The sequence below is a fragment of the Lagenorhynchus albirostris genome, chromosome 3 (genome assembly GCF_949774975.1).
Source record: "Lagenorhynchus albirostris chromosome 3, mLagAlb1.1, whole genome shotgun sequence".
NCBI classification, from domain to species: domain Eukaryota; kingdom Metazoa; phylum Chordata; class Mammalia; order Artiodactyla; family Delphinidae; genus Lagenorhynchus; species Lagenorhynchus albirostris.
The window spans coordinates 154,404,874-154,421,872 of record NC_083097.1 but is presented as its reverse complement, the minus strand read 5'-3'; the positions used below and the strand labels follow the sequence as shown (position 1 = coordinate 154,421,872).

The 16,999-nt window shown below is 46.9% G+C and overlaps 1 protein-coding gene across 1 annotated transcript; it reads right to left on the bottom strand.

Moving 5' to 3' along the window:
* Positions 1-11,253: 11,253 nt before the first annotated feature.
* CBY3 (chibby family member 3) lies at positions 11,254-13,260 on the bottom strand. The gene is given in 3 exon segments (XM_060146393.1): positions 11,254-11,376; positions 11,378-11,939; positions 13,211-13,260. Coding segments are annotated over 3 exon segments (735 nt in total).
* Between the last annotated feature and the right edge of the window lie 3,739 nt (positions 13,261-16,999).

The window sequence follows — 16,999 nt, the reverse complement described above, 5'->3', positions numbered from 1 at the left end:
TTGATTTAGCAGGTAAGGAACGTGAGCAGTAGAGGAGAGAGCACCAAAATAACCCCTCATTACCAAACTGGTCTCTGCACTCAGTCCCCCAGGACATTCTGGGGCACATCATGAAATGTCTCCAAACCATCCTGCTGGGAAGGAGAAAAGGAATTTATCCATTGGCTCCTAACCCCCTCTTCCAGCACAGGTCTAAAGGGAGCTTCTGTCCGGTTGTACCTGTGTAAAGCCTGCCCAGGAAGTTTTCCCAGTGGGGGCTGGAATAAAGGTGAGCGAGGGTAAGAAAGTCTGAAGAGGTGCACATGCGCTCAGAACCCCACCTGAGAAAGGGACCTAAAGGAAGCAAGAAGACCCTAAGGGAACCACTCACAATAACTACCAAGCTCTTCATCTCAGGGCCCTTTATACTAGGGGGAAGTTGGTGTGAGTTTGGAATAGATTCCAGGAAGTGGGATTGCCTGGCTAAAGGGTAAAGGCACATGAAATCTTACTACATGTCAAATCTTCATACCCAGCAGGTTGTACCATTTTTGCATTTTCCCCAACAATTCATGTGAGTGCCAGCTTCCCCACAGCCTTGCCAACGAAATATGTTGGAAAAACTTGGGTTTTTTCTGATCTGACAGGTGAGAAATGACATCTTAGTACACTTTCATTTTGTATTTCTGTTATTATGAGCAAGATTGAGCACCCAGCTTATGCACAAGGATTTTCATGGCACTAGACTCTTCATTGCAATATTAATTACATTAGCTAATTACAGGAAATACAAAACCACAATGAGAGATCGCCTCACACCCATTAGGATAATGACTATTAAAGCAAAAACAGAAAATAGGAAGTATTGGTGAGGATGTGGAGAAATTGGAGCCCTTGTACAGTGTTGGTGGGCATGTAAAATCATACAACCACTGAGGAAAACAGTATGGTGGTTCCTTTAAAAATTTAGCATGGGATTACCTATGATCCAGCAGCTCCACTGGATGTGCACCCTAAAGAATTAGAAGCAGAGTTTCAAAGAGATATTTGCACACCCATGTTCATAGCAGCATTATTCACAATAGCCGAAAGGTGGAAGCAACCCACATATCCACTGACAGATGAATGGATAAAGAAAATGTCGTGCAGCCATACAATGGAATATTATTCAACCTTAAAAAGCAAGGAAATTCTTACACATGCTACAACATAGATGAATCTTGAGGGTATCGTGCTGCGTGAAATCAGCCAGTCACGAAAGGACAAATACTATATATGAGGTACTTAGTCAAATTCATAGAAACAGAAAGGAGAAGGGGAGGGAGAAATGGAAAGTCATCTAATGGGTACAGAATTTCAGTTTTGCAAGATGAAAAGAGTTCTGGGAATGGATGGTGGTTACGGTTGCACAGGAAGGTGAATGTACTTCATGCCACTGAATTGTACACTTAAAATTGGTTAAGATGATAAATTTTACATGTATTTCATCACAATTTTAAAAGGGACAAGAAACAATCCAAACATTGAATACATAGTGAAATAGATTGTGCTACACTCACCCAGTGGGATACATTGCAACTATAAAAAGGAATAAGGAGTATCTCTATGTCCTGCTGAGGTGCGACCTGCAGGATATGTCACTCAGTGAAGAAAGTAAGGGTGTTGGACTGTAACCCACAGGACTCCAAGTCTTGTAATTGCCCAGCTGTGAGACTAAAGAAAGAGCCCAGAAACATCAACAATTTATTGGATAGGGAATCTTACAAGTCTGAAGCAGAGTCCTGGAGTGGCACCCCACTGTGGGTGGCAGATGGCAGGCAAGACAGGGCAGCAATCTTCACTCCTGGGTGGGGGGAGGAGGATACCATTTATAAGGGGGAGTTGACGTTAGGTTGGCTCATCAGTTACCAGAGAAACCAGTGGATGGGGCAAGGGGCAAGCACTAGGAGGTTACTAATTAAGCCCTATGATTAAGAGGATTGGATAGTCATGTGAGTCGGATGTATGTGAAGCAGGGACTGGTCGAGAAGGGAATGTACAGAGAGCAAGAGAACAGCCATCTTGAGTGGCCTGACCATACAAAAGGGTTTACAGGTTTTACTGTATGCTGCAGTAACCAAGAAAGGTTACTGCACACAGTAACCTCTTAGGCTACACACAGGCCGCACCCCAAGCCATTGACTGGCCTTGTCAATGCAACTGGCCCTGAAATGTAAATATATGTGCTTTATATTTTTCAGTAGAAACAATTTAAATTTAAAAATTTAATATAGGGCTTCCCTGGTGGTGCAGTGGTTGAGGGTCCGCCTGCCGATGCAGGGGACACGGGCTCGTGCCCCGGTCCGGAAAGATCCCACATGCCGTGGAGCGGCTGGGCCGTGGGCCATGGCCGCTGAGCCTGCGCGTCCGGAGCCTGTGCTCTGCCACTGGAGAGGCCACAGCGGTGAGAGGCCCGCATACCACAAAAAAAAAAAAAAAAAATTTAATTAAAAAAAATTTAATATAAACATTTACCTAGATGGGGAGGAATGATCAGGGTAGAGGTGTAGCTAGACATATCTGTATATACCTTGCTTCATGGTTTTTTCTCTGGAAACAAGTAAATGTGTGCACAATTTTTTTTAATTTAATCAATATAGAGTTAGTTGAATTGATTTCTCTGCAGTCTTAGTAAGCATAGCGTGAGAGGGGTATGGATGGTAATTTTTGAGATTTCTTCCACTAGGGTGGGTATAAAAAAAAACACAGAAAATAACAAGTATTGATGAGAATGTGGAGAAATTGGAACTCATACACTACTGGTGGGAATGTAAAATGACTGCTTTGGAAAATAACCTGACTTTGTCAAAAATGTAAACACAGAATTAGCATATCCAAGAGAAATGAAAACACACATCCACACAAAGGCTTATACACAAATGTTCATAGCAGCTTTATTTATAATAGCCCAAAACTAGGAACAACCCAAATTTCTACCAAAAGGCAAGTAGATAAACAAATTGTGGTGTTTCCATACAATGGAAATGATGTATACAACAACATAGATGAATCTCAAAGTAATAATGCAGAGCAAAAGAAACTAGCGTTTTGTTTTTGTTTTTTAGTACATACTGAATAATTCCATTTGCATAAATTTCTAAAAAATTAAAACTAATCTATAATGACAAAAAGTAGATCAGTGTTGTCCTGGGGCAGGGGTAGGAGGGAAGAATTACTAAGGAACACAAGGAACTTTTGGGGGTGATGAATATGTTCATTACTTGATTGTGTTGTTGGTTTCATGGGTATATACATAAGTCAAAACTCATCCAATTATACACTTTAAATATGTGCAGTTAATTGTTTACAAAAAATGGATGAGGTAATAAACAATACTTAAAAACAATGGATGTTGTGTTTGGAGGACATCTATCTAATCAGAAATTTCCTTTTTTTAAATTTATTTATTTATTTTATTTATTTTTGGCTGCATTGGGTCTTCGTTGCTGTGCAACGGGCTTTCTCTAAGTTGCGGTGAGCGGGGGCTACTCTTCGTTGCGGTGCGCAGGCTTCTCATTGCAGTGGCTTCTCTTGTCTCGGAGCACAGGCTTTTAGGAGCGTGGGCTTCAGTAGCTGTGGCACACGGGCTTAGTTGTCCCGCGGCATGTGGGATCTTCCTGGACCAGGGCTCAAACCCGTGTCCCCTGCATTGGCAGGTGGATTCTTAACCACTGCACCACCAGGAAAGACCTGTTGTCGTTTTGTTTGTAGTTTGTTTGCTTGAAAATCAGGAGCCAAATAATGTCCATGCATTGTAACTAGCTGATATATCTCTTAAGTCTCTTTATAGGTCTGCTCACAGCTCGAGGGTTAGGCTCCACTCTCCCACCTGCCTTTTACTTCTTAGGCTACACACAGGCCACACCCCAAGCCATTGACTGGCCTTGTGCTTTCTCTCTGGAGAGCTGTGGGACCACTGGTATGACCCCAGGACATGGATCTCAAGAGTCCAAACCCATCCCCAGACCCTGTTGAATGCACAGAGGCCCCATGACCCTGCTTCCCTTACTTCATGTCAGCCCTGGCTGATTAGAGCTAGGTTGGACATAGACCAGTTGAAAACAGACTGAGTATTTGAAGATATTGATACTACAGTTTTATTAAACTTTTGTAGGTGCAATATATTAGGAGAGGACAGAAAGCAGCAGACACACCACTGGTGTTGGCTCCCAAGGGGGCAGGAGCCAAAGCTCCTGAACTGTGCTCCAGAGGCAGCTGGTGCTGGTCCAGCCCTAGGCCAGTCCTGCTCCCAGGATCCCATGCAAGGCCCCCTTCCTCCCCTGTCAGCACTGTTCTTGGTGACCAAGCAGGCTCTGTGGGCCTTTGGTCCTTGCCCATCCTCTCTGGTTGCCATGGACTTCTGTGGTAATCCCATCCCACACGTGTGCAGATGCACACGGAACACCATGGGCACAGGCTTCTGAGTGATCTGGTTCCTGTGCTAGACACATCTGAGAATCAAAGGCAGGCAAGGCCATGCACAGACAGCCTCCCAGACTGACCAGGTGAGGAGGTCGGTCCTGGTAGTGGCCCCAGGAGTATGAAGGAGGAGACACACATGTGTTGGAACTGGCAGGTGAGGCAGGAGCAATGGTAAGAGCTAAGCTAGATGGGGACAGGAAAAGTAGAGAAATGGGGCGAGGCTGTGAACACTTTCCTCCTGGCCAGACACAGGGGAAGCAGGTGATTTTCTGGGAGATACCCCAGATCAGCTACCACCAGACAGCTGGGTCCCCTACAAAAGGCAAGAGGGCAAAGCCCCAACCTAACCAACGCAAGGCCAATGCATTGGCTCTCCTGGACACGTGACCATTGTCTACACCCGCTCGGCAGTCACATCCTGTTCCTCTCCCCTTTTATCCTACATGTATTTTCGAAAGCACTTCTGTCCTGGGATTTGCAGGTTGTTTTGTGGACACATACTGTTTTTCAGATACAGTCTGTTTTTCCTCTTAAGAGCTATGCTGCTTCTTATGCTCCTCTGGCTAATATTCTATTCTAGACCCCAATCTCTACACAGTCACCACTAACCATTTTTTTCTTTTTTTTTATTATGGTAAAATATACATGACATAAAATTTACTATATTAATCATTTTTCAGTGTACTGTTTAGTTCACATTGTTGTACAATTATCACCACCATCCATCCCCATAAGTCTCTTCATCTTGCAAAAGTGAAACCACTGACCATTTTCACTGGCCCATGTTACTGTCCCTGCTGCCATTTATCACCTGGACTTGTGGGGTGAGTTAAGTGCAGAGCACTGTTGCTGCAGGTAGAGGTCCTGGTCTCCCTGCTGCCTGCTGAGCCTGATTCCAGTTCTGGGATTTGCCTCCTGTTATGGACTGAATGTGTCCATAACATATGTCAAAACCCTACCCTGCAATGTGATGGTATTAGGAGGTGGGGCCTTGGGAGATGATTAGGATTAGATGAGATCATGACGTGGAGACCTCATGATGGGATTAGTGCCTTTATAAGAGTCACAAGAGAGCTGGCTTCCCACCTCTGCTCTCTGCCATGTGAGGACACAAGAAGTTAGCCATCGGCAGGAGGGCCCTCACTTGACCATGCTGGCACCCTGACCTAAGATTTCCGCCCTCTAAAACTGTGAGGAACTAATTTCGGTTGTTTATAAGTCCTCCAGTCTATGATGTTTTGTTACAGCAGCCTGAACTAAGACATCCACAAAAGGTCTGAATTTGGTGAGTCACTGTCACATTCATTTCTCTGCATGCCATACATCAGCATCTCACACTGCCTTGTCTCCTTGTTGGTATTTGTGGCTGGTACAGATCTTGCTCCATGTTCTTGGGTGTTCAAGAAACATGGTTTTTAACTGCTTTTCAATAACTCAATTTGTATGTCAAACCTGCCACTCTGCTGCAGTGGTGGAAACTTAACTTCAGTCTATTTGGAGCATTCTTCACCTACCTTTCCTAGGATGTATCTAAATACTGACCTAATACTAAGGAAGGCATTTTAATAGCAAGACTGTCTTTGCTGGCATGTCTCTCATCCTTGTTCCCCAACCCTTTCTATCACTTATTCTCTGCCTCCATTGGCTGCCCATTTATTTTGCCCCTACGAACACTGTGGCCTATTATCATCATTACCACAGGTCTCTGAGAAGCGAGGCCCCCCAAGTTGCCATTCCACTCTTGCTGCAAAGTATGATAAGAATGCCCTCCTGGCTTCTGATCTGTAAATGTCACCATCCAGAATGGTTAAATGCCATTCCCAAATCCCATCATTCCCAATGACACTAGGGAGCCCAGTTCCCTAGCAGCATCTCCTGCTGTCAACCCTGGCATACCGGGGACAACCATCAACACCTTCTCAATGATGCAATGCCCCCCCTCACTGTCATATTCCCTACTGCTTTAGCCAAAGGGGCATCCTCTGGGCATCTCCCAGAGAACAGAGTCAAATGGTGAATCTTCTGGTCTCATGTAATAAACCCATTCTAATATTCTCACTTCCCTGTAGCCTTCAGACCCTTCTTTAAACTCAGCCAATGCAATTCTGGTGTCTCCACCTCACTGACCCTAGGCCACCATCGTGTCCAATTTTCCAGAGTCATCTAGTAGAACATTAGGACAAGCTCTTGGCAGAACTCTAGTCTTGAGTTATGGGAAATGTTCCATTGCAATCAACTTCCTACCCAGTGTTATATACATCCCCACCCTCTAGATCCACTCCAATGTCTGTTCCCCCAGAGGTCCTGCGGTTAGACATGTCCTGCAACCTTTTGGACGATCAAACTATTTCCTTCTAGAGTAGGGACTGTGCTTCACTGCTTGGGCTATGCTGAGACTCGATCCTAGTTATTGGTCTAGAGGCAACGAGAGGTGGAGCTTCAGAAGGATTAGCATCATTTTATGACATCTACCTCAGGTGAGATCGCTGCATTGTCTCCAGGAAAAATAAAGCTGTTCTCCTCTATCAAGGGAAGGAGCAGCTGCTACTGGCCAGAAGGGTTCAGGGGCTCTGGGGGCTCAAGGTTCTTAGGTATATCCACCCAAACATCCCCATGCCAGGCCTTAGGGTCCCATTCCTTCCCCTTAAAACGCTTGACTTTAGTACAGGAAAATTGTTAAGGATGCCCGGGTCTTCTCTGCAGCTCTACTGCCCTTGATTAAATCTTGAGCCTTATTTTCAGCACACTCTGCTTCCTGGCAGCAGAAGTGAGCAGTTCTTTACATGTTGCCTTGGGAGACTTTCCAGCTTTCATATCATGCCCTGAGTTGAGTGGGCTAAGAAGAGCCTTTCATTCTTTCTTCAAAGCTTCTAAGACAGTTTAGAAAAGTTAACCACTTCCATAATCCTTGTAATTACAGCTGCCTCCATATCTTTCGAGTGCCAAAGCTACTACATAAGCCAAACTTTCCCTTCAATTTCTATCTCATTCCAATCCATCAAAGGTAAGAGTCTTATGCTTTAGGACACTAGGGGTTACTACCATCCTTCTCACCAACAGTGGTGAGCGAGCCTTCTGAATGGGGGGTGATCTAGTTCTAGATTCCTTTCCCTATGGCCTGCCTTCTAGTGCTACTTCTTACTAACTGCCTTAGCTTGAATCCCCATAAAAGCAGAGTCTGAGCTTAGAACTTGGGTGCAGTTTATCTGGTAGATGATTCCATGAACTGAGAGAGGGGGAGTGAGGAAAATGGTAGAAGGAAAATTCAACAAAGTGTGTTTTGGTTTCTGTCCTCTACTGGAGGTTGCCCCCAGAAGGCGTTAACTCTCCTGCACTCCCAGGCTATGTCTGTGGGTTGAGAGAGCTCCTGAGGCTTAGGAGAAAGCCCTGAAGCAGAAAGGCCGAGAAACCCACAGTAGACACCTGAAATGAGGCACTGACAGTATACGCAGAGCCATCCACCATAGTTGTGGCTAAAATCAGAGGTGGGCTTATCAGATGCAACCAAAAGTTCCAAAAGCATCTGGTACACCTTCCCTGCCTCCTAGAGGATTAGATACCTATGACAATACCAAAGGCCAAACACCATCTGCTCCTGGGATTCAGGTGCCTGTCTCTTATAGACCTTTGTTCATTCTAGGAATATCTGGAGAGAGCCTAGTAAGTGTTAAGCACTTTTCTAACTAAGATACAGAAAAAAAAAAAAAAAAACCCTATGGAGGGCTTCCCTGGTGGCGCAGTGGTTGAGAGTCTGCCTGCCGATGCAGGGGACACGGGTTCGTGCCCGGGTCCGGGAAGATCCCACATGCCGCGGAGAGGCTGGGCCCATGAGCCATGGCCGCTGAGCCTGCGCGTCTGGAGCCTGTGCTCCGCAACCGGAGAGGCCACAACAGTGAGAAGCCCGCGTACCACACACACACACACACAAAAAAAAAACCCTATGGAACTTACACTCTAGTTGGGGCAGAGTGGGTGGAGGGAGACTGACAAAATACATAGGAGGTCAAATGGTGACAGATGCTAGAAAACAAAGCAGGAAAGGAGGATAAGTTGTGCTGGTTTGGTTGGGTGTGGGGAGAATGCATGCTCTTTTAAATAAAGTCATTAGGGAAAACTTCACTGAAAAGGTGACATTTAAGTAGACACCTGAAGGAAGTGAAATCAGCAAGACACTGAGAAGGAGCAACTGTGAGGCAGGAGAGAAATCAGAAGAGTGTAGTGTCCTAGATGACAAGTGAAGATGAGGAGGCGTCAACTGCATGAAATGCTGCTGATGGGCCAAGATGAGGATGGAGAATTAGCCAAAGGACTTAACAACACTGGAGGCAATGTCATTCTTGACAAGAGCAGGCTGGGGAGACTTGGAGGTGAGAAATCCAAAGCTGAGGGGAACTAAGAGCAAAGAGGGAGGGGAGGAATTGAAGACAGTGAATATAAGCAACTTTTTGGAGTTTAGTTATAAAGGGAAGCAGAGAAATGAGGCAGTAGCTGGAAAGTAATGTAGGGTCAAGAAAGGACTTCTTTCCAAGATGGAAGGATCTCTTCTTCCATTTCCCTTCATCTTTCCTCTTGCTGTAGACAAATCTACAGCCTTTTTGACCTCCCTCCTCAAGCCCAAAAAATATGTTTTCAAAGCTCTGTTCCCCAGAGGGTTCTGAGCTGTAGAAGATGAAAGCCACAAAGAGTTCTTTGTTCCTACTTTCTGCTCTGTCACACACATACAGCCCCACCCCCAACCCCGGGGCAATGAGCTTGCTGCCTCAGTCAGGGGGTGAAGTTCCAGAGCAGAAAGAACAAAGTCAGATATCTTAAAATATCATTCTGCCCCATTTGATCTGGGTCCTTTATCCACTTGGATACCCCTCCCTAAACATGGGGCTCCCCATCTGCTGCTGATCTGGCAAGGCAGATACTTTTCTCTGTTCTAGAAAATAAACTATTTGTTTGCAAGTGCCCTAGCCAAAGCGATATTCCTTAAACTTTAGGTACTCTTGGATCACCTTTATGATTTTTGCTATTTCCCCATACCACATAGTTTTTATCTCATGTTTTAATGTAAAGCACTTTCCTCCTTAAAAAAAATCTTTTTTTATTGTGGTAAAATTCACATAAAACTCACTGTTTTAAAGTGTGCAATTCAGTGGCTGTTAGAACATTCACAATGTTGTACGACCACTATAGCTCCGAAACATTTTTCATCAATCCAAAAGGAAACCCTACTCCTGTTAAGTAGTCACTCCTTCCTCCCCACATCCCCCGGCTGTGGATTTGTCTATTCTGGATATTTTATATAAACAAAAGCATACAATATGTGGTCCTTTGCATCTGGCTTCTTTCACTTAGTATAATTTCTCCATCAGTGCCTTATTTTGTGCTTTTTTCTAGGTATTGTTTTGATTCCCTTCTCATTTCCTTTTCTGTATATTTTTTATTTTCTAAGTTATTCTAAAAGGAAATTATATTTTACAACTATTTAAAAATATTTTAATCTATGTTAATATAAATTAAAATACAAAAGAGCACTGCTCAAAAGAAATGTTTTTAAGCATAGTGTCTAATGACATGTTTTGTGTTGTTTTGCTGATTTAATTAGGCCACATTTTTATACACAGTAGTGGTTTAGTAATCCCTAGTCTTTCTCCTGAAAGCAAGTTAGGCCGAAGAAGGACACCCACTTCTCTCAAAGTTTTCACATGACTCTAAGAAAATGTGTTGTAATCCTACCGGACTTAAGTTTCACTGGGTGCTGAAAGGGCCTGTCTACATTCCAAGGGAAGGTTGCAGATTGCAAGGACCAGTGCCATCACCTTTGTTGTGCAGCCACATCACTCACAACACCCTCACCAAAAGCACTTTATATGATACCTTGGGCACAGGGCTCCCTATGCTCCAGGAGAGAACATCGATCTAGAACGGATATAGAAGGAGATCCAAAATCAGACACCTATAGGAGGAAAGGAGTGAAGCTGAGCAGGAGCTGACAGCCACAATTCAGGCAACTGCTGCTGGGCAAAACCAAGGTCCAGCAATGGCTGAGTCTTCTGGGTTTTCAGGAGAACACGGGAAATCTGGATTTTTAATGTGAAATCTCCAAATTCTTAAATGTTGGCAACTCATGCAAAATTGTAAAATAAGGTGGGTCGAGCAAATCCTATCTGTGCGCTGGATTAGCTCTGGACAGTGCTTGTTTGTATCCCCGACCCATAATTCTAGAGAGAGGAAAAGGAAACCCGCAACGAAAAGCGACTCGCCAAAAGCCACACAGCCAGAAGGGGGAGGCAGAGCTCAAAGTTTCGAGGGATTTTTTCGGGAAAGTTTCCAGGTCGTAAAATACACTTTTATCCTGGACTCGGGCTGAAACCCCTCCCGGGATCGCCTCAGGGAGGGAAAGGCCAACTGTAAGGTCACCGACCCCGCCCGCCCGCCCAACCGCACCCTCCATCCCTGAGCCCAGGTTTCCCTGCCTCCCGGACTTTGCCCTCCGTCCCTCGGGCCAAGAAAGCCATTGCTACCACTACCTCTCATCGCCGGCCATCCCCGCCCCCTGCTGCACTGTTGCAAGCCTGGCTCCCACTCCGCGTTTCCAACGGGCTGCAAACATCTTCCTCCACCGCCCTATCGCACCCTCCCGAGACGGACTGCTGGCTGAGTCTCCCCTCCACACCAGGCCCGGAGTGATGGTCCCTGAAGGCGCGCAGCAGACCCCCGCGCAACCGGAGCCCAGTCCTGGCCGGGCCCTCTAGGGGGCACAGGAACGAGACCGGGCCTAAGGTGTGGAGCGAGTTGCGCATGAGCTGCACGGGTTTTATTGCGTCACCGCGACTCTGGAGGCAGCGGCTCGGTCAGGAGCGCGCTGCACGCGCCTTCGGGCTTGCGCATTTTCCTCTGCCAGGCGCGCGCCGCAGAGGCAGTGCTTGCCTCGTGGTCTATCTTTTTTTTCCAACAGGTGCATGCGTGCTGTGGTCTCCGTCAGCATGTCCATGAGCAGTTCCTGCTGTAGCTTCAGGTAGTTGTTCTCCTCCAGCAGCACCTGGCTCTTAATCCGCTGCCCCTGCGCCTTCCAGCCCGAGGTGGTCGGCGAGGGCAGCTGCGGCCGCGACCGCACCGGCTGGCCCTCCGTGGTCCACCGGCCGCCGCGGAACACAAAGGCCTCGTCGCTGAGGCGCGTGCGCGGTGTGCCGTAGCTGAGGCCTAGCTCTGCCTGGCGCGTCTGGTGGTCCAGCAGGTAGAAGGTGGACATGGAGGAGATGCGGCGCAGCGGAGGGCGCCGCGGCGAGAAGCGCCGCGAGAAATGGTGGGCCCAGAACTGCCGCAGCTGTTCCCACAGGCGGCTCGCATGGCCCGAGGCCGAGTACCCGAAGGCCTCCAGGGCAAGGGCCGGGTGGGCCTCGTCAGGCGCACGGATACCCAGAGCAGAGCCTCGAGGACGCGGGCGACCCAGGCTGCTCCCTTGCCTCGCAAGCCTCGATGTCCAGAATGATAAAGGCGAGCCAGGGGCACTGCTGGAGAGCAAGAGTCTGGGTGAGCAGCCTGCTTGGACGTGCTGCCCCCTCAAACCGCGAGGCCTGGTGGGCAGGGCTCAGGCCCGCAGCTGGCGCTCAGGGTTAGCCAGCTGCTGGCCACTGAGGAGTCCATCCCTGCACACTCATACTAGCAGAAGTCTCCCCGAAACCCCCTTCCCCAAAGACTACTCTGTCAGGCTTTGGGGATAGATGGGCAGGTGAAGGACCAGAACCCTGCTCTCTGAGTGCTGGGTGGCTGCTGGAAGGGGTTAATAGGCCCTTAAGGGAGGAAGGAATGATAGCAGAGACAAGCAGGTACTTAAAAGATGCACAGGAATTTGACAGGTAGATTGGGGGTGGGTAAGGGAGAGCCGCTAGGCAGAGTGAAGAGCTAGGCAAGGCTCGAATGTTGCACATGTGAGGAAGAGCTTGGGGTAGGATTGGTGTAGGGTATTGAGCTGGAAATAGCAGAAGAGGAAGCTGGAAAGGGGGACCAGGACATTATATGAGGGTGCTGTACAGGCAGGCTTAAAAGTTTAGACTTCCTTCCGTGGGTTAGAGGGCGCTGCTGAAGCACTGCGAAGCCAGGGCTGGATCTACATTCTGAAAAGTATCTGGTGGATGTCTAGCATACCCAACAGCATTACTGCCCTCGTCATTCAGTTATTTTACAACCTTGAACTGACTGGCATCTGCTTTGTGCCAGGCCTTGGTCTGGGTAGAGGGTGCCAGCACAGCCTATGCCTGCCCTGAAGATGCTCCTGGTCCAGCTGGGAAGCCAGATGTGTGCGTGTAGATCATAGTCTGGTGTGGTCAGTCCAGTAGGGGCATGTGCCATGGGCTAGGACCTATGCTTAGGGCTTGAGCCAAAAGGGGTTGCACAGACTGCATGTGACTTTTATCCAAAGCAGACTACATGCTCAAGGAAACTAAAGTCCAGATAACAGACATGTCCCATACTCCTTCTCCCCCCATTCCTGTACGTTCTGATTCTGTTGTGTGAGAAAGAAGACTATATGCTTTCTTTTGAATTCCTCTTCTCCCAATGGAGAGTGAAAAGAGAAGGAACCCTGGGGCAGGGTTACCTCTGTCATGCCTTCATTAATTCAACACACACTTACTCCTCACACATAGCTGGGCAGTACTACCCCCTAGATCTGGCTCAGGGACATGTCTCTTGGAAGCCCAAGGCTAGAACCCGACCCACCCTTGAGGTTGCATCTTTCCAGAGGATCCTTCCCCAATAATCCTCACATGTTGTACCTCACCTGGAGGATGTGTTGGAGGTGCCAAACTGCTGTCCCAGGCCTGGCCCCATCTCTGAACCACTCAGTTGCTGTCTACCGGCTATGACTCACAATGCCTCTAGGCCAGATCAGCTAATCTATAAAACAGACCCCTGGGCTCTCCCCTGTATTCATTCAGCACACTTATTGAGTGCCTTCTCTGTTCCAGACACTGTTCTTCCAACGTGAGGAAGATCTTCCGTCATCAAGCTATCATTCTTAAGGGGGAGAATGTCATAAGCAGAGCCTAAGATAGGAATTTGTTCTAGGGGATTGAACAAAATAGTCCCTCATGAAGCTAACCAAGGGTGTCATGGGTCAGGTTTCCTAGAAGCAGAGCCTCAGATGAGAATTATTGAGGGATTTACTGGGGAAGTGTTTTTGGGAGAAGGGAGTAAGGGAAGCAGGACAGGGCAGGGAAAAGAGCTAAAGCTAAGCAGGAATGTGGCCTCAAGTGGAGAAGAGCTCTAGCCAGATCTCACGGGGAACTGTAGAAATTGTGCCACAGAGTTAGGTCTCCTTACTGCAAGGGAGCCAATCTTTTGTGCCCTTCTCCCTCACCCAGCCCTCAGTCAGTCATTGTCAGGGGCAACTGTGAGTTTGTCAGCCAACACTTAAGGCACCTATGGGGTGGGTGCACCCCCAGTAAAGGGATTTGTAGGATGTCAACAGCATAAAAGAGGGAGGAAGAGGGCTTCCCTGGTGGCGCAGTGGTTGAGAGTCCGCCTGCCGATGCAGGGGACACGGGTTTGTGCCTCGGTCTGGAAAGATCCCACATGCCACGGAGCGGCTGGGCCCGTGAGCCGTGGCCGCTGGGCCTGCGTGTCCGGAGCCTGTGCTCCGCAACGGGAGAGGCCACAACAGTGAGAGGCCCGCGTACCGCAAAAAAAAAAGAGGGAGGATGAGAATAGGTAATAAAAATGAAAGGAAATGGGGCTTCCCTGGTGGCACAGTGGTTAAGAATCCACCTGCCAATGCAGGGGACACGGGTTGGAGCCCTGGTCTGGGAAGATCCCACATGCCGCAGAGCAACTAAGCCCGTGTGCCACAACTACTGAGCCTGTGCTCTAGAGCCCACGAGCCACAACTGGTGAGCCCGCGTGCCTAGAGCCTGTGCTCCGCAACGAGAAGCCACCACAATGAGAAGCCTGCGCACCACAACGAAGAGTAGCCCCGCTCACCGCAAATAGAGAAAGCCCGCACGCGGCAACGAAGACCCAAAGCAGCCAGAAGTAAAAATAAAATAATTTTTTTTAATGAAAGGAAATAACTAAATGAATAAGAATTTCTGGTTGTGATACATGCCATGAAGAAAATATAGAAATACAGAAAGTGACTTTAGGACAAAATGAGGTGTAGGAACCAATTTAGACCTGGCACCCGATGAAGGCACTTGATATGCATACTAAAACCTGAATGATGAGAGACTCTAGCTACATGAAGACAGGGGCTAAAGGTACAAAGGAGTTGGGCTTGTTTGAAGGACAAGTGCTGTGTTGAGCTGTGGAAGGAAATGAAGTCAGCCCTACTCGCCAGCCACACCCAATCAATTGCCATCACGTTTACTTGGCTTTCCTGACCCCAAGGGTCTCTTGCAGGGGCCTCCTAGTTAATCCAGCATCCTGATGGCTCTAGAAGGGGTCACCCAGCTCCAGGGAGCTCACAACATAGGGCAGAGCCAAGTAGTAGTGCCATCTTCTGGGAAACCTTTTTCTGTAACAGTTTTATTGAGGTATAATTGACACAATAAACTACATATATTCAATATTTATAATGCACACTTTGATATGTTTGGATAATTTGATGTAAGAAATCATAACCAAAATCAAGATAATGAAGATACACATTACCTTCAGAAGTTTCCCCTGCTCCCATCACTATATAGATTAATTTGAATTTTCTAGAATTTTATATAAATAGAATTATTTAGTATGTACTTTTTTTTTTGCACTGGCTTTTTTTAATAAATTTATTTATTTTTGGCTGCGTTGGGTCATCGTTGCTGCACGCAGGCTTTTCTCTAGTTGTGGTGAGTGGGGGCTACTCTTCGTTGCAGTGCGCGGGCTTCTCATTGCAGTGGCTTCTCGTTGCGGAGCACGGGCTCTAGGCATGTGGGCTTCGGTAATTGTGGCATGCGGGCTCAGTAGTTGTGGTTTGTGGCCTCTAGAGCACAGGCTCAGTAGTTGTGGCTCACGGGCTTAGTTGCTCTGCAGCATGTGGGATCTTCTTGGACCGAGGCTCGAACCCGTGTCCCCTACATTGGCAGGCAGATTCTTAACCACTGCACCACCGGGGAAGTCCCTGCACTGGCTTCTTGCAGCATAATTATTTTAAGTTGAAATTCATTCATGTTGTTGCATTTATTAACAATTCATTCCTTTTTTGGTGAGTAGTATTCCATTATATGGAAATACCACAATTTGTTTTTCCATCCACCTGTTGATGGAAATTTGGGTTGGTTCCATTTGGGGGGCTATTACAAATACAGCTGCTATAAACATCTGTGTACTACTCGTTGTGTGGCCACGTGCTTTAATTTCTCTTGAATAAATACCTAGGAGTAGAATGGCTGGGTTATATGGTAGGTGTATTTACCTTTTTATGAAGTTACCAAGGTTTTTCCAAAATGGTTGTACCATATCCCTACCATCATTGAAAGAGTTTCTGTTCCTTTTCCTCCACATACTTGCCAACACTTAGTATGTTAAACCCTTTTAATTTTAGTTATTCTATGGGCATCCCTGATGGTGCAGTGGTTAAGAATCCGCCTGCCAATGCAGGGGACACAGGTTCGAGCCCTGGTCCGGGAAGATCCCACATGCCGCGGAGCAACTAACCCCGTGCACCACAACTACTGAAGCCCGTGCGCCTAGAGCCCGTGCTCGGCAACAAACGAAGTCACCGCAACGAGAAGACTGCGCACACCGCAACGAAGAGTAGCCCCCACTCCCTGCAACTAGAGAAAGCCCGCGTGCAGCAACGAAGACCCAATGCACCCAATAAATAAATAAAATAAGTTTATTTAAAAAAATTTTAGTTATTCTAGTGGGTGTGTCTAAATTGTGATTTTGATTTCATTTCTCTGTTGGCTAATAATGTTGAGTGTCTTTTCATGTGCTTATTTGTTACCCTTGTTGTTGAAGTTGTTCTTGTCTTTTGACCTTTTTTTTTAAACTGGATTGTTTGTCTTGTTGAGTGTAAGTTCTTTAACGCTAGATAAAAGTCCTTTGCAGATATGTTTTGCAAATATTTTTTTCCCAGTCTATGGCTTGCCTATTAAAGCAAAAGTTTTTAATAAAGTCCAATTTATCAATTTTTACTTTGACCCTCAAAAGGTCATGCTTTTCATGTCATATTAAAGAACGCTTTGCCAAATTAAAAGTTTCACCATTTTAGCTTTACATTTTGTGTTCTATTTTGAGTTAATTTTTGTTGATAGTGTTCTTTTCATATGGTTGTCAAGTTGACCCAGCACCATTTATAAAGACTAGCCTTTCCTCACTATTTGCGGTTATGTCTTTATTGTTCGTCATGTGACTGTGTATGTATGACTGTTTCTGGGCTCTCTATTCTCTTTATTATTCTTTTTTTTTTTTTTTTTGCAGTACGCGGGCCTCTCACTGTTGTGGCCTCGCCCGTCGCGGAGCACAGGCTCCGGACGCGCAGGCTCAATGGCCATGGCTCACGGGCCCAGCCACTCCACGGCATGTGGGATCTTCCTGGACCAGGGCACGAACCCTCGTCCCCTGCATTGGCAGGCGGACTCTCAAC